We start from the raw sequence: 23,141 nt of genomic DNA on the forward strand, positions 1-23,141 counted from the left end.
CTATGATTCTATGATTCTATGGAAGTTCCACCCCTTTAATCATCTTAAAGTTCCACCCGCCGTCAATCATTCGGCAGTCGCTCCCCTGTCAATCATTCTGTGTTCCCACCACCTATCAATCATTTTTAAGTTGCACCCCCTGTCAGTCACATTGAAGTTCCACCCAATGTCAATCATTTTTGAAGTCCCACTCCCTGTCAGTCATCTTGAATTTCTACCCCCTGACAGTCATCTGCCTCCAATGAATGTCAGGTGCTATGGTTCATGGGCAGGTGGAAGAAGTTCTGCTATGAAGGGAGCAAATAAATCTGATAAAAAAAAGAGGCATGAAACTTTCTTTTTCATGAAAAGACATTAATTTACTTTAGCTTCCTACACCCCATGGTAGATGCAGTTTGTATGACATCACTGTAATAGCTCTTTATATATCCGCATACATTCAAGTGGCAGCAGCTTCAAGTCAAATAAATTTTGCTTGTAAAGACAAAAACGCGAGAACTCTCCATAGAGAGCAAATGCAACAATGGTGCCGCCATGGAAGGGCACATACAGCCAGATCCTCCCACTGGTTTTGGAATAATAACAGATTTTAAGACTGGTACTTTTATATTCTGCATATGTTTAGTATTAGATTCTGCTCCTTTATATATCACACAACTTTTTGTATAGTTTTCCTTTAAATATTTATAATAGTCATTCCAGTAAACAAACCTTAAAATGAAAAAATACAATTTAAAGGGGAATTCCACTTTTTTTTTATAAAAAAAAGTCTTGTGACGTCATCACGACATCGCTGGTGGGAGCGCTGTGACTTCATTAATGCTCCTAATAAAGGGTTTTAAAAGACATTAAAAATGTTGCACCATTTGGATTTTACAGGCTCCTTGTTTCTGTGCACATTCTATTTTGATGTGGTCTGTGGTCATAAACCAGTTAAAAGACAGATAAAACAGTTACAAGCTCCCCCTCAGACCATCACATTGAGCTTACTGATGGATTCACAGTTAACTCATTCGACAGCAGGCAATACAGTGCATAATAGAGGCAATTTTTAATCAAACCCATTTTTGCATTTCAGTAAAAAATTTAAATGTCGCCAAAAGTGGACAATCCCTCTAAGCATGAATTAAGATATAATTTCCTATCAAAAATTGAAACAAAAATCCCCAGATCTCTCCAGTCAATCCATTAACTGTTCTATTCAAAGATTTAATATATTTTTGGGAAACAGTGAAAAACATTGCTGCCATTACTGTTCCAACTTTCCCAGAGTCCTGATTGGCCATTTTGAACATAAACTAGTGATATTTTGTCATTGCTGCTATTGGGGACTCCAGGACAGTTGGCTGACAACATCCATCTAAACAGTAATGGTGGCCATGTTAACTACCGTTTAATCTTCCAAGTAATGGATCAAACAAAGAAATGGCTCATTACAATTTTTAATGACTTATCCAATGAGGGGGGCTTAAAGGGGTAGTCTATTTTTTTAAAAATTTCATTTTCCTGAAAAGACTCACAAAAATTAAGTTTATCACAAGTTATCCCATTTCTGAAATACATAGTGATCAGTGTGTTCAGATCAAGTGATCAATTTCCCTGCAGTGCCACCACAGGAAAAATGGAGTATTACATGGGTTGGGTCCTCCAGGGACAAAAATGCTTTTTTTTAAAAATTTGTTCAGTTAATTGATGAGAATCAAGAATAAGAGGCCCCATTAATATATAAACAACTCCTTTAAGAACATAAAGGAATTTTCTTTTTTTCACCAGAAGAAGTGCTTACCACTCACTTACTCCATTACTATTGACTAGGAAATATTTTTTTGGGGGGTAACGGTTCGTTTGGCTTCAAGTTTGTCGCTCCAGAATTATTTAATAGACGGTGAGAAAAGTGAAATGGTCATTTCGGTTCGATTTATGAGTGCAAATAATATGTATATGTGCTAAACACGTCCACTATATTGCAGTTATCCACTAGGTCACAGCATACAGAATCAAAGGTTTGCATTCGTAAGGAATGTATCCAAGATTACAGCACCACAGTAATACAGTTCATAATCACACACCCTGAATTATTATTACTTGTTTTTTTTTTTTGTTTTCCACAAGATAAAGATTTCATTTGTTTTAAAAGTTACTATCACATGCAAAGCATTCCAGTCCAGAGCAATGCAAAATATGAGGTAATAGGAGTTATGTATATTTATAGATATCCATATATAAAAAAAATTAGTATCGTCTCTAAATAAATAAATTATAATTAAAAAGGCCAAAACAACTATAAAAATAATTAAATAAGAATTCACAAAAAAGTCTACAAGTTAGTCATAAATTATGATTGTTAAATATAAGGCATTGAAACTCACAAAACCCTGTAAACTATCAACAGCTGATTCCTACAGACTTGAAAAAAAATCGTTCTACAGTGTCGTATTCTCACGAGATATTAAACACATGGAACCCTATACACCAATACGATCTGCGACATTACGCTTTACCGTTAAGGGTTTCATACACACATATATACTTCCATTAAAAACTTGGTGCTTTTGCTTTCCTTTTTTTTTTTTTTTTTTTTCTTTTTCTTTTTTTTTTTACAAAAAAATGTGCTTGTTCATTAGGCGATAATGTAATACTTTTTCCATCCTTATACACTCTGATGGGCTTTTTATACCATGCACTGATTGTTCCAGGCTCAAGGGGGGTCCATAATGAAGACCCTGTATGTAATAGACCCTTCTTCATGTCTGTGGTTTATGGTTTGCTCTGCTTATGCTGAAAGGGGTTGGGTATGCCCCCATGGCCATCCCACTGCATGGCCTGGCTCAGCACCCCATGGCGTTCCCACTTCACGTCCTGCAAATCTCTCTTGAGATTGAATATAAGTAGACATAAAGATGAACATTCCAAACCTATGCATACCTGAAATTTGGGATTTTCATGGAACAAAGCGATTTGCTGAAATTGGAAATATTCTTCCAGTATGACTGAATATTTGAACTGAATTGCTAGCACAGATCTGTCATTGTGGGATATTTCATTTGCCCTGCTATGACTCGGGAGGCCCGTAGGGTCCAGAGATTCTGACCTTTGGACAGTTTCCCATGGAGTCGACTGGTCATTTATTTGACGTCCATAATATGCTTCACTGCACCTCAATGCAAGAACAGGTCTGAAAGTCTCAATCTCCTGAACATGGCATGTACCTGCTGTGAAGCGTGATCTCTTGAGCTATGGCATGTCATACTTCATTAACAAATATGGTTGCCAGGCTATGACAGATGGTATTTTAGTAACGGAGTAAAAAATTTCAAGTCTGTCCTATATAGACGTCAAATAAAGAAACTCAGTTTGGAAATGTTATTTCTGCGATAATGATTGATTTAATGGATTATTTTTGGACTGTTTGGACAATTCATCTTTATGGCTATGGCCACCATAATTTGTGCTCTTAAATGAAGACTGTAAACAGTTGGTGAAGCCATTGAGGTAAAGGCTTTTGGGCTACTAGGGTATTAATAATGTAGTATTATATTACCCCAAAAAAGTTTCAATAATGCTAGAGTGAAGACCCAGGAGTCTTATGGCACATAAAGAGTTATGGGTGTCACAAATAACTTAGTATTTAATAAGGACTTTTCACAAGAAAATCCAAACTTTTAAAATTGTTTGAATTTCCTCAAAATTTTTTGTGACCCATGTGTAATTTAATACTTAGCTATGGCATGTGACATAGGTTGTACAAAAGTTGTAAAAAATGGAAAAATGAAAAAAAAAAATATATATATTTTGTCCATCCTTGCAGGCATATTTTGGCATAATAGTAGAATACGACCCACTGTAATTACTGTCATAATGATTTTTCTCTTTTGAGATGGCATGATGAGGTTAAGAATTACGGTAATTTAGGGTCTCGAGCGTTTCACTGAATTTCTATCATTCTTAAAAGACCCTCAAGAATTATGGACGCAATGTACTCAGGACCCTAAAAATGGTGAAAATGGACTATACGGAATTACTTTTTCTAAGTCCGGCAAAAGCAGAGTAAACCATTGTACTAGTGGGAGAAGTTATTTTGCCCTTTATATAACCATTTGTAAACATAAGAACTTTAATAAATACATTAATTAAAAGAAAAGAACGAAACTAAAGGCTACGAATTTCCTCCGTTTGACTGTAAACAGGATTTTTTTTTTTCTCTGTAGCCTCTTATTTTGGAAGTTTTGGGAAATTTCAGATGAATCAACCATAAATGGCTCACCCAAGCACCAAAAAATAAAAATAATAATAATAATAATAAAAAAAATAATAATATAAATAAAAAAATAATAATTATAAAATAATATTTGGTGCAAAATTAGGCTAATAGCAACATGTCCACCACAAGATGAATAGGGCATCAAACACAGAACATTTTTTTTTTTTTTAAATAAGCAAACATGCTCCAGATGCCGTCCACACAAATACTGTAGCTAAGGACCCCTACTTGATTCTACTTATTGGAGAGGTATATATACAATCCTTTGAAGTGCAGGATTGGCAACCACACTAGTACCTCCAAGAGCTAGTCTCTCCATCTCCAGCAATCGCCCTCTTTGGCTCTAGGAAGGCCAGCTTCCAATGCAACGGGGCATTATGGCTGTTAAGATCCTCTGGTAATTGTTGCATGCCCGCAATTCATCTACAGAATAATGTGCTTGCAGGCTGTCCTCTAAAACAAATGGCTCAGAAGGCAAAGTTTTGCTGCAGGCAATGGCCACGTGACCTGATAAGGAACATGGGATCCTGACCAAAAAAAAAAAAAAGTCCTCGTTCTCTCAGCTATCTTCTCCCAGTTGCGTTTCAATGTCCACTCTGCAGATCGGACACTTCTTACTGGTGGCCAACCACTGGTCAACGCAGACTTGGTGGAACAGGTGCATGCAGGGTAACCTCCTGGTAGGGAACAAAAAAAATAAATTTGTAGATTCACAGTCTTAAACAATAAAATAGGATACAACCATAAAGTAAAACAAACAAAATATTTATTTAAGATGAAAGTTAAAAGATATGGTAACTTTTTTTTTACATAAATGCAGGTATTTTGAGCTGAAGATTTTTTTTTCAATTGGGTTTCATTAAAAATTTTGCAGCTGAAGAATGAGTTAATTGAGAATCTGTCAGTGAGCTTGTTGAGTGAGCGTTTGTAACTCTTTTATCTGTCTTTTTCTGAGCACCTTTACTTTTATTTAGGGCCAAAAATTGTGGTGCAACTAAGAATAGTATAAGAGAAAATGGGCCACAAGCCTAGACATATGATTTTTTTTTATTATGATGACAGAATTTGGACACCTTCGAGGACATTTTTTTCACTTAAATGTATGTATTTTGAGCTAAACTTAATTTTTGTAATTGGGTTTCACTATACATTTTGCAGTGTTTGACTTTTACAGGCTCCTTCTTCAGTTGCTTCAGAACAAGTTAACTGACAACCTGTCAGTGAGCTCACTAAGGAAGAGTTTGTAACTTTTTTATCTGTCTTTTTCTGAGCTCCTTTCAGTTTATTTAGTGCCAAAAATGGGGCACAACTAAGCCTAGTATAAGATAAAGACCACAAGCCTTAATATATGATGTTTTAATTATGATGGAAGTTAAAGAATACAAACACCTTCGGGGGCATTACATTTTACTTAAATGTATGTAATTTTGGCTAAGCATATTGTTTGCAATTGGGTTTCACTAAAAATTTTGCAGCTTATGGCTTTTACAGGCTGTTTCTTCAATTGCTGAAGAATGAGTTCATTGAGAATCTGTCAGTGAGCTCATTCTGAGGAAAAGTTTGTAACTCTTATGTGGAACCAGTAAGCCTAATATAAAGGAAAATGGACCACAAGCCTCAACATATGATTCTTAAATTATGATGTAAGTTGAAGGATATGGACACATATCTGGGAATTTTTTTTCTTAAATACTCGTATTTTGGGATAAAAATAATTTATGCAATTGGGTTTCATTCAAAATTTTACACAGCTTGATTTTTACAGGCTTTTTGTTTTCCAACACATTTTTGATGGCGGAATAGTTAACTGAAAATCTGACGGTAAGCACTTTTTTAATCTGTTTGATGTGGTTATAAATCAGTTAAGAGCAGCTCAGAAAAAAACAAAGTTCAACTCAAGTATGATGTGATCTGTGGTCATAAATCAACGCAGAGGAGTTCAGAAATAAAGAGTTACAATCTCACTGAAGGATTCTCAGTTTACTCATTCTACAACTAGTAATGTCATAAAAAAAAAACATAGAGCCTGTAAAAGCCAAACAGTGCAAAAATTTGAATGAAACCCAATTTCCTAAATTATATTTAGCCCAAAATAACTGCATTTAGGTATCAAAAAAAGTCCATATCTTTTAGTTACAGAATTTTGTTGTTGTGTGCCTATGATAACACTTCCTGTTCCAGCGCTCTAGCAGCACAGCATTAACCTAGGGACCCTAGACTTCACAGCAACCTACCACAATTCTTCTTAAATTTGCCTTTTATTCATATGCAAGTTAACTTTGCAGGCGAACTGGCGGGCGAATCTGTGCACTTGCAGTCCTCCGCACCTCTTCACTTCTTCCTGTCGGTGCAGCCTCCCGCTTTTTGATTGACAGTGGAGACAGAGCTTCTTGTGCATTAAATCACCTCTGCTCTCCATTGTTAATTAAGAAGTGGAGGTGCGAAGAAGTGAAGAGAAACTGAAGACTGCAAGTGCACAGACTCGCCTGCAAGTGCACTTGCAAAGCTAATTTGCATATGTATAAACAACAAGTTTCAGAACACGTGAGGACCCTATAACGGCGAAACAGGTATCCCCGGAAATGTTTTACACTGTCTTTCCTGCAGTATCTTTGTTCGTTTAAAGTATTTCAAAATATAAACCAGACAACCCCTTTAATAATATACCCCTTTAATTATAAGCTAATTGAGAATTATGACATACAGTGATGACAGAGCTAAATCTTTCTTAGAAAACCACAGATAACACAGTATCATAAGAATTAAGACTAAACAATTATGGGAAATTTCCTCATTTTTCGATGTGGTCTGTTTATTTCTGAATGAGGGTGGAGCTTGAAGACTTATTAGGCGAGGCCTTTGACCAATCACATTCATGGTTGCTGAGCAGTGTATGTTAGGTCCCTGACCAATCAGTGGCCAGCATGGAGAGGAAGCAGCTAAACTATGTTTTCTAAAATGAGAATGGAGACATTTTCATTACGAGCAACAAGTAAAATTCAGAAGAAAGTAACACCCCCATAACACAAACTATGGGTTTTTTTTATCATTTTTTAAATATTTTATGATCAAAATATACAAAAATCAGAGGCATATTTTTTCAGTGGACTCCCCCTTTAAGAGCAAGCCTTGCTTTGAGCACAATGTTGTGTAAAGGGGGAGACGTTAGAGACTCTACTTACCTCACGTCCTCTCCGTCTTCAAGCATCGACAGGCAGATTGTGCACTTTTCATCCGTATCTGTCTCCTCCTCGTCTTCTTTTGTGTCTTTGCCATCGTGTGGCACTCTCTGTGAGGCAATAAGCAAAAATGTGTCATAAAAGTGCTCTGAAATAATGAAATGATAAGAAAAAAGTCATGAGAATTGGAGGATGTCAACAAGGTCCGGAAATGATGCCGATTTTCAATGAGGATTTGCTGACGGAAATTCTTATCTACAAGGTGCAGAATTTTTCAGCCTAAAAAAATCACTTTCGTTCTAGATTTTTAAAATCTTCACCTTGTCAATTGCCAAATAAATTGGTGAAAGAGGGAATTTGTCAGGGAGTGTTTTCTACAATAAAGTTTTTTCGTCTGTGCTTATCTCTTTTGACTATTGGGTTACTAATGGGGGTGTCTGACAGACACTTCTCCATTACTAACACCGGGGCTTGATGTCAGCCAGCTGCTGACATTAACCCCACAATCCCATTACTCCGATTGCCACCGCACCAGGGCAATCAGGAAGAGCTAAGGCTAAGCACCAGAATTGGCGCACCTAATGTGATGCGCCATTTTTGGGGCGGCTGCGGGTTGGTATTTTTAGGCTCGGAAGGGCAAGATAACCATGGACCTTCCCAGCCTGATATCAGCTCACAGCTGTCTGCTTTGCCTTTGCTTGTTATCAAAAATGGGGGGAATCCCATGTAATTTTTTTAAAGTCCCCCCCATTTTTTATAACAAGTAAAGGCAAAGCAGACAGCTGTGAGCTGATATTATCAGGCTGGGAAGGGAACTAGTCTGATTGTCGTATGGAGTCGGGAAGGAATTTTTTTCCCCAATGTGGAGCTTAGTGTTTGCCACATGGTTTTTTTTGCCTTCCTCTGGATCAACAAGTTAGGCTATGGGTTGGACTAGATGGACTTAGTCTTCCTTCAACCTTAAAAACTATGTTACTATGTTATTATGTTCATGGTTATCTGGTCCTTCCAGCCTAGTAATATCAGCCCCCCAGCTATCTGCTTTCCCTTAGCTGGTTATTAAAAATGGGGGGAACCCATATAGTTTTTTTTATTTATTTAATACGTTAAAGGGAATCTGTCAGGTGATTTCTTTTGTACTATACTAATAATATACTGAAATAGGGCTTGGGCAGCCTTTTCAGGATATGTAACTTTTATTACCCTCACTTCTGCGGTTTTCTTGCTGTCAGCACCAGATAAGTGAGAGCCACGCACTGCCCAGTTAAGCAGATGTAAGTTCAAAATGAATATTCACTGCTCCCCACACCCAACTCTCAGCACCGGGTCAGTGATAGTAAAAATCTTCACAGGCGCCGAGAGGTGGGCGTTAGGTGTGTATGCCATGCAATGCGTCACAGGGTCTTCTATAAGACCCGATGACACAATGGGGCCGGTCAATCACAGTAATGCCAGTAGCCAACATGGCTATGGCATTACTGTATATGGCGGGCAATCCCCACATTTATTGGCTGTCAAACAGCTGCAAAATATGCTGGATGGGGACTCAAGCATGGCGCTCGATCATCAATGATACTGGATCGAGTATCGAGCAGCGTCAAGCATGCTCGCTCATCACTAATACTGATTACTAATCTGCACCATTTGAAAAAAATGAATGTCATGTCAGCAAGAAAAATTATAAAATCTCTTTGCTTCTCAATTTGTACGGAGTATGGATGCCATAGAGGATAATCCCCAGTTTAAGATATATCTCTATAAGCAACATATACTAACAAACACACTGGGAATGCCCGTCTAATGCGCTGTCGCTCATTCATCTGAATGGCCATATGTAGTACTACATTTCTTGTGGCCGCTACTTAGCAATTGTTCAGTTTACAGAAACTTTTCCATCATATTCAATGCTCGTCTCTGAAATGAAGCAACCACTGGATCATGATTATACAATTATAGTCAATGACGGATGACCAAGTACACCCTTTAACATTGAAAATGCAACATCAAGAAGGAAAAGTGGTGGAATTGTGGAAATCATAAGATGAATTTTACAGTCAAAGTTTTCGAAACATCTCAATTTCTTCAATCTCGAGTACGAGCCACATGCAGAACTCCCGGCAATTACAGCCTTGGCCGCTATCACTGAGGATATTATTAGTTGTCTGAGTAAGGTCCTGCTGCTCTGAATGCACTTGGGGAAATCATCAAGATCCACTGCTGGCAGCTTCTGTGTAATGGCAACCTCCGGCCTGGCATTGACGTATTGAAAAATGGCTTGTGTGAGACTATGGAGAAATGGCCGTATCACTGGCTCCATGACCAAATCAATGTAACGCTGAGCTGGTAGAGCACTTGGAGTGAAGACAGTAGTCCGGCATGACGTTCCTTCGTTAGGGCTTGTTCATGGCGTTGCCCACGTGGTCTCGTTAGCTTCAAATTATGGTTTGTAGAGACCTATTCTGTACTGCAAAGAAAATTAGACATCACCTACTGAGCATAAGGCATCACGCAGTGTCTACAAAAAACTACCAGGAGGTGTTTGCACCATATTGGGCTACGAGCCAGGCGTCAGGCCACAGATGTCCATTAACCTCACACCACCGCTGTCAAAGGCTATCATGGTGCAGAGCAAAACCTCTTGAGCGATGAGTCCTGCTTTTTCCTTGGATGCAATGATAGCCGAAGATTGAAGATTGATCTGTAGGCCACGTGGGCAATGCCATGAAGAGGCCTTCATGAGGGAATGTAAAGGTGTGCCAGTAGCCGTTTTTCAACATGACATCAGGTCGCATGTTGCTCATGTTACTGTAAGCAGCCTGTGTGGTCTAAATGTGCTACCATGGTCTACAGCATCTTCGGACTTGTCTCCCATTGAGCCCATCTAGAACGTATTTGATCAACAATTGCACCGGAGCTGCCAGCAGCAGATCTTGATGATTTTTGTGTCCAAGTGCATTCAGCATGGCAGAGCTTTCCCCAGACGACCATTCACTGACAGCAGCAGAGGCTGTAATTACAGGGATTTCCGCGCATGGTGATCATACTCCATACAGAATAAAATTGAGAGGTTTTAAAAATGTTATTTCCGTTTTTTCACAATTTGCATAACACGTCTACCCATCCTGCGATTTCCATAATTACAATTTCAACGTTGAGGAATTGGATATAAAAACTCTTCAGTAGATGCTTTTGAAATGAGTCGGGTCTCTTACTTTCTTGTACTTGTGAGGAAACGTGCACCGCTCAATGATGTTCTGCACGGCTCCTCGTGTCACACTTCCCAGTCTGTCTTCTAGTTGTAGCAGTTCCTTCAGTCAGAGAGACACAACAATCAGCCATATGTTCCTATTGCTACACCAAGATCACATACTTAAGTGCCTAGTATTGAAAATTTCATGAAAAAAATGGACAACAAACAAGATGGCAAACTATCCTCTAGCATCCCGCTGCGGTAGACTTGTGTTGTCCATAAACACTGGATCTGTCAGGATCCTCTTGTTCAACAGGACACAAAAATGAGACAGTCTCGTATTTTGCTTAAAAACGGAACCTGGCAGAAACTTTTCCAACAGAGCCAATCAGATAGTTTTAGATAAAAAACAGTTAAGATCAATCAACAGAAAAAAAAACAACTAAATTAATGATTTGAATGGATAGCCAAATTTCATGTGAACCTAGTCTTTGAAATATCTAAAGGATTCTTCTAATTGTGTCCAAATAAAAAGACCATACCCTTCCTTCTCACAAAGCGATTTCACTCTGTAAGACAACCACCTGCAGCAGAAACTCCTCCGCAGCTATTTCTACACTAAGAGGCCCAGAGATAGTAACAGGATGGTCAAATGTGGTTGAACCTAGCCTTAGAAATAACCAAAGGTGTCTTCAAGATGGGTCCTAAAAGAAAAACTTTCCCTCCTCCTCCCAAAATGATTTCACTCTTTGAGACAACTGGCTGCAGCCCTCCTCCTCCACAGCATTTTGTGCACTAAGACCCATAATTAATAACAGAATAAAATTTGGTGTAAATTTAGCTTTCGGGATAGCCCAAAGAAATTTCTGAATGTGTAAAAAAATGTTTTCCCACTTGCCTTTCTGCAATAATAGCCCAGAAAGAGTAAAAGGAGAGCCAAACATGCTTAGAAATAACTAAGTTGATGTGCATGCAGTCTTTTTGCTGAGTTCCAGAAAATTAGTGGAAACTCAAAGTTTTTTAGAAGTTTTGAAAGAAGGTTTCCACTCCCAAAACTCATTACAAAGCTCAGTGTGCACAAGCCCTTTAGAACACCTCTAAATTTGTCTAAACAGAGAAAAAAACACTTTCTTTTCTCTTCATAAAACAAGATAGCCAAAGGTTTCTACTAAACGTGTCCCAACAGAAAATCTGGTTTCCCTCCTCATTCCAGAGTAATAATAGGAGAGCTAAGCGTGGTGTGAACCTGGACTTAGAAATAGCTGAGGGTATGTGCACACAGAGTTTTCTTTTTTTGCTGAGTTTTCAGAGCAGAAACTCTTTTTTGAGACGTTTTGAGATTTGAAGGCCAAATGTGGTGTGAACCTAGCTTTAGAAATAGCTAAAGGAATCACCTAAATATGTCCTAATAGGAAGACCATTTTCCTCCTTCCCCTCCCAAAACCATTTCTTTCTGTAAGACAACTGTCTGCAGCAGAAATCCTCTCCCACAGTTTTTTCTGCACCAGGAGCCCAAAAATAGTAAATCGGATCAAACAATCATGTGAACCAAACCATAGAAATAGCTAAAAGATGTGTGAGAAAATGATTTTCACGATTAATTTTGCTAAATATTATGGTGCAAAATTTAAGAATGTTAAGAAAAAGGAAAGTGTTCTAAAAAATACAGTAGCAGCAATAATCAAGGAAACAAAGCAAAGAACTTTAAGAACTTTATTAAAATCCAGTTTTAGTGCAATAATGATCATGTGGCTTTAAGGCCATATAATGATGAATTTTACAGTCCCTGGTTGATAGTCTCTTTTAAAATACTCTGTGCTGCTGTTTTGGCGATGAATATTTTATAAAAACAAACATTAAGCTGGTATGAGACAAAAACACAAAATAGAGAAAATATTTTATATATATATATATATATATAAAATATTTTCTCTATTTATATATATATATATATTCATTTTTCAGTATATATATCCTTTTCTGCCAAAAAATGCCCAAATGCATATATACAGCACATGTAATAATTTGGGGGCTCGATTGCAGATTTTTTATTGGGATCCAGGACCTACTAGCTATGACTTGGATCATATTACTGTCTTCCAGAATCAGTGATGTAGGGGCTCATTTATACTAATTTTTGAGCAGTAAATCTTTCCATCCATGGGCAAGTTTCTGTCTCCCACAAAAATCAGTACCCTCTTCTCCTAACATACTCTGTGCTGCTGGGCCATCCTGTTCCTTCCAATATCATATAACTAATCAATAAAGTATTTCTACTACTAACATGATTGGAGAGGTCACTGCCTCCTACAATATCAGCACACTTTTATCCTTAAATACTCTGTGCATCAAAAATCCCACCCCTTCCACAATCAGTCTGTAATCTCCCACTTGTCTCCATTCCTCATATTATGACACCACCCCTCTCAAATGCAGCCCTGTCCATAAAGACATCACAGAATAAAAGAACAAGTCACCCCTCTCCCTGTTCCCCAAATAAGCACACTCCTCTGCTGAAATACTTTGTGCTGCTGGGGATCCTGATCCTTGTATTGTATAAATCTAAACTGCCTTCTACTTATCGCTATTCCTCTCTTCACATTATGAACTATTATACTGCCCCGGTCACATACAATTCTGGGTGGTCACTGCCTTCCACAAAGTAAACAGACTCGTCCCCTGCTGCTGACATCCAGAATCTGTTTTCTTTACTGGTTTTAAGACTCTGATTTGCTCTTATGGTCGATCTTATGTGAAGTTCTGTTTCAATTCTTCACAGTTTTCTGCTTGCTGTCAATGAATGAGACCTTTATTGTTTTCTTCCAGGTGATAAAAATATGTCCTGCCCATATGACACATAGGTGCATGGCTCGTCACAGTTGCAGTAATAAGCAATAATTGCTCCATCATGGGGGCAGATGATTTAGCACTGGGACTCTGGAGATTTAAGCTTCTCCTTTGGTCTGGACTAATCTTAACTTTACAACTTTTTTTCCCAAGTAAGAATATAAAGAAGAAATCTAATTTGTTGTGAGCTCATCATAGGTTCACAGATGACAACAGCCAGTTTTGCTAAGAATTTCCCATTTCTTTTTTTAATTTTGGCGTTCCCCCATTAAAAAGGGATAGAATTTATCTAAACCCACCCGACTGACTCAGTTTAGAGCTGTTCGTGGGCAGGATTGAGGGTGGAATTTAATGTTACTACTAATCAGGAAGTGATGGCACATTTTAGCGATATGACAAAGTGACAACTGTCGTTACGCTCTCTGGGGTTTCATTAATTGTACATTAAAGGTGAATCTGTCAGCAGATTTTTGCTATGTAATCTGAGAGGAAAATAATGTAGAGGCTGGGAGCCTGATTCCAGAGATGTATCACTTAATAGGCTGTTCCATTAAAATCAGTATTTTATCAGCAGGAGATTATCTCTACAGGACTAGGTGTCTGGTGCCTGTTAGTCCTGCTGCTGTGTAATCCCGCCCCCCCACCACTGATTAGCAGCTTTCTGCCAATCAGTGTTGTGGGCGGGGTTATACACAGCTCAGCATTCCAAGCTCTACTGGATTTGCAGCAAAGAAAACAGGGATTGTATTAAAATGACAGCATGCAGAACGGCAAGTGATATATTGCTGGAATCAGGCTCTCAGCCCCTACATCATGCTGCTGTCATATTAGGTAGCAAAAACTAAGTGACAAATTCCCTTTAAAGAGGTTGTTTCTATATGACAGTCTCTATCCATATAATTGGAAATCGTATATAGGGATTTCCCTCCTTGATGAGAGCCGCTAAGACCCATTCAAAATGACCATTTGACAGTAGAAATTTATGGCCAGCCGTAGCTTTCCGTGGCAATAAATGATGAATCCCCCTGGGTATCTGAAGCTGAAAAAAATGCTAAAAGTCTGACCTGGAAGATCAGATTATATATATATATATATATATATATATATATATATATATGTGTGTGTGTGTGAAAAACCAATATCTGAAAACGCACATATATCAAATATCTATGCGTCATAATGGGCAGAGGGATAGCACAGTATAAGGCACACATAACATTATTACCCGGCAATCCCGCTGCACAATGTCCTCACCAACACAGCTATTTTTATCATTATATTGAAAAACCCCCATATATTAAAAAATGCAGGATTTTCTCATTTTCTCCTCTAAGCCTCCCTCTGCCAGCAGAGATGATATTGGTTTCATGACTCAGAATCGTGGCCCAGAAGATTTAACATTTCATCATAAAGGTCGCGAGACAGTCAGAGCTGTCATAGGAAGCGCAGAGGGGTCATACTGGGTGAAATAAGGAGAAAAACACTCACATCAGTCATTCGGACCCTTCACCCACAGACGATAAATAGATATAAATGTCAGCAAATACACAGAGACTCCTCACCTGTATACAAAGACCCCCTATCTATGGCACAGCATCCCAGTCTATGCATAGAGACCCCTCATCTGTATACAGAGACCCCCACAGCATCCCAGTCTATGCATAGAGATCCCTCATCTGCATACAGAGACCCCCAATCTATGGCACAGCATCCCAGTCTATGCATAGAGACCCCTCATCTGTATATAGAAACCCACAATCTATAGCACAATATCCTGGTCAATGTGACGCGCCCCCTGGGCCGTGGGGTACTCGGTGCCGGGCCGGTCGTTGCTAGGGGAGATGTCACAGTGGCGGTGACCTGGTCCGTGACCCAGGGCGGTCAATCAAAAGGGGGATATTTACAGGGGATTTATAGTTTTTATATACAGTTCGTGACGCCACCTGTGGTATGCGGCTAAAGGGAGCCGCCGCTGCGGAGCAGGTCCTCTGGAGCTGGTGTGATTGCAGCAGAGTTGGTTTAGCTCTCCACAGGTAGAGCTTAGCTCCAGGGCAGTGTAGATGTTTAGATGTTGCTGTTATGGTGTAGTGGAGGATGGCGCAGATAATGATCACAGAGACAGTAAGGTGCAGTCCTCAGGGTTTAGTCATGGTTTCTTAGACTTCCAGTTACCAGTACTAGAGTAACTTCCCACGGCGTTCTGTGCTTACTCAGGGAGGGGTTCAGCAAACTCCCAGGTCTCTCCGGAGTACGTAACGGGACCCCCTTCTGTGTGTTCCTTCTGGCCGTCTCCCTGCACCTCACACCCAGTGTCTCAGGCCAGTGGCCGTGGACCTTGCCGCGCGACGTCTTCTCTGTCCCCTGGGTCCTCTATGGCCACCTTTCTGTTGATTAGATGTGGCTTGTGGCTGCAGTACCTGAAATACTGCAGCTTCCGGTTTCCTAGTTGAGGCTTAAAGAACTCTGCTAGTTTATGGACCGGTCCCCTCTGTGCGACCTGACCCCTCCACCTCCTGGCAGATTCGGGCTTACGGGTGGCCTCCAGCACTACCCGTACCCCTGGGGTCCCTTCCACGTTCCTCGAGCCTTTCCTGCTCCTCTCTCTCTCTCCAGTCTTGGGCCTCTATGGCTAGGCCCTCCCCCTGAGCAGAGCTCCTACAGAGCTCCTGCTCCCTCTACTTCTCCTCTCAGACTGATCTGAGCTCCCAAGATGGCTTCTCTCTTTATACTATCCCTAACAAGTGCTCCCCTGAACTTCTTCCTCCACCCACACCCACTACATGGTTCCCCCTACTTTGGTTCCCCCCACTCCAGCCAGGGACAGGGCTCAGCAGGCAAGCGACGCATCTTGCCCCTCCTGCTGGTCTGGAGTAGTGTATTGTTGGATGCAGGTGTTAGGGTCCCGGGCAGTACTCCTTTCTTACCTGAGAGTGAGATACCACACCTCTGGGTGAGATGCAGTACCTCTGTGGCGACTGAACCCGCAGGGGCGCCACATACCCCCCTGGTAAAACACAGCACGTCCGCGGGCTGGAACAGAATAAAAACACATTTTAGACATGCAATTTTGAGAATGCATTCGCATAGAAGATAATGAACAAACTTTTTCTTCCCTTTATGGGAGGCACATTACTTAAAAGTTGCGGGTTTCCTTAGCAGTTTACAACATATTATAAAACATTCTTCAAGCAGATAAACATTTCTCATATCAAACATTTTCAATCAAATACAGTGAAATTTACAGCCGAATGTTCTTTTCACTGGTAAAGGTGCAATTTGAGCAACATGAGGGACCCGTCCGCAAACCCTCAACGTAGGCCCTGGGCGTGGCTGCAGGGCATAGGTGATCCAGGTGTTGGACCACGTCTTTGGCCACGCCAAACGGGTTTTTGTTCTGAGGTCAGACTTGTTGTATAAAGCCAATAAGGGGCACTTTAAGAAGTGCAACTATTTACAGTAAAGTTTCTCGGTTACTCACGTCCATAACCTTAATGTCTCTATACCCTTACTGGGTAACTGGATAAACACACACACTTAAATACTGCAGTACCCTTCCGGGTAACTATGTACATTACTCAATTTTAGCAGTTCAACAGTGGTGCCCCCTCCTGGGGAACACCTGGTTCCTGCAGGCTGACCCAGCCGGGTCATCAGCCTCTGATTGCAGGGGCATGTCCTTTTCCTCCACTACCCTGCGGACGTTCAGGGCATACCAGCCCCGCTCACCTCTGTGCCTGGTGTAGGTGACTTGGTCACCAGGGTACAGGTCTCGGTCAGGATGTCCTTGCTGAAGGTGGGACTCCACGTCCCTCCGATTAACAAATAAATCCGTCGCAACCTGTGGCTCTCTGATGAAGCCCCACCCGGCGTCCAGGTCGAACTTCACGACAGTTCCTTCTGCACGGGGACTAGCTGTGGCCGTCCTTGCTTTGCGGGCCCAGGTCTTCTCCTCTAGATTATGGGCCTCCATCTTCTCCCAGCACACCCGCCAGATGTGCCGCTCTTTCTCCAGCTGCCGGAGCTCCCTCCGACAGTGCTCTTTCGGGTCTCCCGGAGAAAACCCATGAGGTCCTCCCCCGGGTTATCCCACAGGAATTGGTCATCTTCACTCCTGTAAAGGGCTGAGGGCTCAGGAGCGGGTAGCAGTGGGAGGCTCTGGTCTTCCACCTCCGCGGACCAGTCCCAGGCCGCGCGCCCTTACACCCAATCAGGTGTGGGGGCAGATGGCTCTTGGAGGGGGCCTAGGAGCAGGTCTTCCTCACCAGCGCCCGGGGTAGAAGGCTCCAGGCCCAGGAGCAGAGCGGGGGCGTGCGCGCCCCGGTACGGTGGGCCCAGGAGCAGGTCAGCGCCGTCAGAGCCGGGGACAGGGAGACTCCTCTTACCCGCTCCCGCGGACGCTCCTGTGCTGCACGCTGCCTCCTGGTTCTGGTCAGGCTCGACCGGGGCTGAGGCGCTGCCGGTAGAACGCAGCGCTGGCTACCGCCTGGTCATCATCTTCCCCAGCACCTCCTCCTTCCAGCCGGCGATGGCTGCCTGCTGGGCCTTCTCCACCCGCCGACCTAGTTCTTGCATCTCAGCGTGGAGGAACTCCGCATCCTCCAAGGACAACTTGTAGACCACCTCCTCCAAGGTGAGAGGTGTCTTGCGCTGCTGCAGGCCACAGGCTGGAGTTTCAGGCTCACCTCCCTCCATCTTGCCTGCCGGGTGCGGTCTGTCTAGACTGCTGGTGACTCCGCCCTGTCTCCTAGGTTTCTTCTCTCCTCTCCCCTTTCGGGGGCGGTTCCATGGCAGCTTGCTGTCGGCCACACCTAGGGGCGGCCCCCCCAGCTTGATGGACACATCCACATACATGGTCACTGCTGCTCGAGGCGGGCCTCGCTTTTGGCGCCATTCTGGAACCCGGCCCACGAGGGGAGGTGGTTTCTTGTTGTCTTTGGTCTCGCACATAATGGCGCCCGTTCTTCTAGGGCGGGCGCCACATTCAGTATAGAACACAGTCTCTAGGTGCAGAATACCTGGTGATAACGGGTGGGTTCATATCCTGTTCGTGACGCCAAAGATGACGCGCCTCCTGGGCCGTGGGGTACTCGGTGCCGGGCCGGTTGTTGCTAGGGGAGATGTCACAGTGGCAGTGACCCGGTCCGTGACCCAGGGCGGTCAATCAAAAAGGGGATATTTACAGGGGATTTATAGTTTTTATATACAGTTCGTGACGCCACCTGTGGTATGCGGCTAAAGGGAGCCGCCGCTGCGGAGCAGGTCCTCTGGAGCTGGTGTGAATGCAGCAGAGTTGGTTTAGCTCTCCACAGGTAGAGCTTAGCTCCAGGGCAGTGTAGATGTTTAGATGTTGCTGTTATGGTGTAGTGCCGAGGATGGCGCAGATAATGATCACAGAGACAGTAAGGTGCAGTCCTCAGGGTTTACTCACGGTTTCTTAGACTTCCAGTTACCACTACTAGAGTAACTTCCCACGGCGTTCTGTGCTTACTCAGGGAGGGGTTCAGCAAACTCCCAGGTCTCTCCGGAGTACGTAACGGGACCCCCTTCTGTGTGTTCCTTCTGGCCGTCTCCCTGCACCTCACACCCAATGTCTCAGGCCAGTGGCCGCGGACCTTGCCGGGCAACGTCTTCTCTGCCCCCTGGGTCCTCTATGGCCACCTTTCTGGTGATTAGATATGGCTTGTGGCTGCAGTACCTGAAATACTGCAGCTTCCGGTTTCCTAGTTGAGGCTTAAAGAACTCTGCTAGTTTAGGGACCGGTCCCCTCTGTGCGATCTGACCCCTCCACCTCCTGGCAGATTCGGGCTTACGGGTGGCCTCCAGCACTACCCATACCCCTGCCGTCCCTTCCACGTTCCTGGAGCCTTTCTTGCTCCTCTCTCTCTCTCCAGTCTTGGGCCTCTCTGGCTAGGCCCTCCTCCTGAGCAGAGCTCCTACAGAGCTCCTGCTCCCTCTACTTCTCCTCTCAGACTGATCTGAGCTCCCAAGATGGCTTCTCTCTTTATACTATCCCTAACAAGTGCTCCCCTGAACTTCTTCCTCCACCCACACCCACTACATGGTTCCCCCCACTCCAGCCAGGGACAGGGCTCAGCAGGGAAGCGAAGCATCTTGCCCCTCCTTGCCCCTCCTCATCTGTATACAGAGACCCCCAATCTATGGCACAGCATCCCAGTCTATGCATAGAGATCCCTCATCTGTATACAGAGACCCCCCAATCTACAGCACAATATCCCACACTATGCATAGAGATCCCTCGTCTGTATACAGAGACCCCCAATCTATGGCACAGTATCCCAGTCTATGCATAGAGACCCCTCATCTGTTTACAGAGACCCCCAATCTATAGCACAATATCCCACACTATGCATAGAGACCCCTCACATGTATACAGAGACCCCCAAACAGATAGTGCTGTAGATTTCTAGTACTGCTATGTTCACACATGTGTTTTTTTCTGCAGCTAAATCTGCTGACGACTTTTCTCTGGCAGGAAACCAGATGCGTCAAAAATGCAGGTTTTCCTGCATTTCTTGATGCGTTTTTGCAGCGTTTTTTTTACTGTCCTTCTGTCTCTATCTAGGCATGTACATAGAGTTCTGTGGAAAAAAAAATATCATTCTGGTTTTGGCATAGTAGGGAGGGGAATTGTGAATTGATCAGGAATAGTTGGTTTGGAGTAGTGTAGTGTTGGATGCCGGTGTTAGGGTCCCGGCCACTACTCCTTCCTTACCTGAGAGTGAGATACCACACCTCTGGGTGAGATGCAGTACCTCTGTGGCAACTGAACCCGCAGGGGCACCACATATGCATAGAGACCCCTCATCTGTATACAGAGACCCCCAATCTATGGCACAGCATCCCGGTCTATGCATAGAGATCCCTCATCTGTATACAGAGACCCCCAATCTATGGCACAGCATCCTAGTCTATGCATAGAGATCCCTCATCTGTATACAGAGACCCCCCAATCTACAGCACAATATCCCACACTATGCAAAGAGATCCCTCATCTGTATACAGAGACCCCCAATCTATGGCACAGTATCCCAGTCTATGCATAGAGACCCCTCATCTGTATACAGAGACCCCCAATCTATAGCACAATATCCCACACTATGCATAGAGACCCCTCACATGTATACAGAGACCCCCAATCTATAGCACAATATCCTGGTTTATGCATAGAGACCCCTCATCTGTATACAGAGACCCCCAATCTATAGCACAATATCCCACACTATGCATAGAGACCCCTCACCTGTATACAGAGACCCCCAATCTATGGCACAATGTCCCGGTTTATGCACAGAGACCCCTTATCTGTACACACAGACCCCCAATCTATAGCACAATATCCTGGTCTATGCATAGAGACCCCTCATCTTTATACAGAGACCCCCAATCTATGGCACAGTATCCCAGTTTATGCATAGAGACCGCTCATCTGTATACACAGACCCCCAGTCTATAGCACAGTATCCTAGTCTATGCATAGAGACCCCTCATCTGTATACAGAGACCCCCAATCTATAGCACAATATCCTGATCTATGCATAGAGACCCCTCACCTGTATACAGAGACCCCCAATCTATGGCACAATGTTTCGGTTTATGCACAGAGACCCCTTATCTATATACACAGACCCCCAATCTATAGCACAATATCCCACACTATGCATAGAGACCCCTCACATGTATACAGAGACCCCCAATCTATAGCACAATGTCCCGGTTTCTGCACAGAGACCCCTTATCTGTATACACAGACCCCCAATCTATAGCACAATATCCTGGTCTATGCATAGAGACCCCTCATCTGTACATCTGTATACAGAGACCCCCAATCTATGGCACAGTATCCCAGTCTATGCATAGAGACCCCTCATCTGTATACAGAGACCCCCAGTCTATAGCATAGTATCCCAGTCTATGCATAGAGACCCCTCATCTGTATACAGAGACCCCCAATCTATAGCACAATATCCTGGTCTATGCATAGAAAACCCTTCATCTGTATACAGAGACTCCCAATCTATAGCACAATATCCTGGTCTATGCATAGAGACCCCTCACCTGTATACAGAGACCCCCAATCTATAGCACAGTATCCCACTGTATGCATAGAGACCCCTCACCTGTATACAGAGACCCCCAATCTATAGCACAATATCCTGGTCTATGCATAGAGACCCCTCATCTGTATATAGAGACCCCCAATCTATAGCACAATATCCCACTCTATCCAGAGACCCCTCATCTGTATACAGAGACCCCCCAATCTATAGCACAGTATCCCACTCTATCCAAAGAGACCCCTCATCTGTATACAGAGACCCAATATCTATAGCACAATATCCTGGTCTATGCATAGAGACCCCTCACCTGTATACAGAGACCCCCAATCTATAGCACAGTATCCCACTGTATGCATAGAGACCCCTCACCTGTATACAGGGACCCCCAATCTATAGCACAATACCCCACTGTATGCATAGAGACCCCTCATCTGTATACAGAGACCCCCAATCTATGGCACAGTATCCCAGTCTATGTATAGAGACCCCTCATCTGTATTCCGAGACCCCCAGGAGAGGTGGAAGAATGGCAGAGTGAGATAAAATAACAGATAGTGCTTTAGATTTCTAGTACTGCTATGTTCACATATGTGTTTTTTCTGCAGCTAAATCTGCTGACGACTTTTCTCTGGCAGGAAACCAGCTGCGTCAAAAATGCAGGTTTTCCTGCATTTTTGATGCGTTTTTGATGCGTTTTTGATGCGTTTTTGCAGCGTTTTTTCACTGTCCTTCTGTCTCTATCTAGGCATGTACATAGAGTTCTGTGAAAAAAAAAATATCATTCTGGTTTTGGCATAGTGGGGAGGGGAATTGTGAATTGTTCAGGAATAGTTTAGACACTGGTAATGCATTGAGTTTGTATGACACTATTTGCTTTCACACTATGGGGACTGCAATTCAGTTTGCACATGCATTGCTCAATTTCACACCTCACTGGTCCACAGGTTATTGTTCAGTCTCACACCTAGCTCAGCCAATGTTTACACTTATACACACCACTAATTTATTTCAACTCTCCCAATACAAACAACCATCTCAGTGACCAAGACAAGATGGTTAATCACAAAATAGAACCCATATTTTGGCATCAAAAACGCTGAAAAAATTTAGCTGCATTTTTTGGTGGTTTTTTTTCACCTCCCATTGCTTCCTATGGGTGAAAAAACGCTGAAAAAACGCAGAAAGAAGTGACATGCTCTATTTTCCAAAAACGCAAGCAAGGCAGAAAATATGCAGCAAACAAAAAGCAACATGTGTGAACAGAGAATTCTGGTTTCTCATGCACTTTACTGGTACTGCCAGACGCAGCTGAAAATTTGCATAAAAATCAGCTGCAAAATACGCAGCAAAACACGTGTGTGAACATAGCCTAAAGGGTTTTATCTCACTCAGACCTGGATTACCAGCTGCTCATTACTGCTGTATAATATCCTCCATGCTGCTGGTTCTTCTGAACATGCTCTACATAGACGCAGGAGAGCAGGAATCCCTCGTGTCTGTGTGTGCTGTGCATGGGAGACATCATACCAGCTATTCTCCACCCACTAGTTCAGAGACAACTGAGATTTAGAGACAGAGCAGAGGGG

General features: G+C 42.7%; 1 protein-coding gene across 2 annotated transcripts in view; it reads right to left on the minus strand.

Annotated features, from left to right (window-relative positions):
• Positions 1-1,906: 1,906 nt before the first annotated feature.
• ARK2C (arkadia (RNF111) C-terminal like ring finger ubiquitin ligase 2C) overlaps positions 1,907-23,141 on the minus strand; it is a 174,220-nt gene continuing 152,985 nt past the window's right edge. For both annotated transcript variants that reach the window (XM_073680472.1, XM_073680471.1), the window contains 3 exons: positions 10,653-10,748; positions 7,444-7,550; positions 1,907-4,938 (listed from right to left, as the gene is read on the minus strand). In XM_073680472.1, coding sequence (XP_073536573.1) covers positions 4,821-4,938; positions 7,444-7,550; positions 10,653-10,748 — 321 coding nt within the window. In that variant the 3' untranslated portion in view covers positions 1,907-4,820. The remainder of the gene's footprint in view (positions 4,939-7,443; positions 7,551-10,652; positions 10,749-23,141) is intronic.

This window comes from Phyllobates terribilis, unplaced genomic scaffold, assembly GCF_046119375.1.
Source record: "Phyllobates terribilis strain yellow unplaced genomic scaffold, ASM4611937v1 Scaffold_1__5_contigs__length_1240528914, whole genome shotgun sequence".
Taxonomy (NCBI): Eukaryota; Metazoa; Chordata; class Amphibia; order Anura; family Dendrobatidae; genus Phyllobates; species Phyllobates terribilis.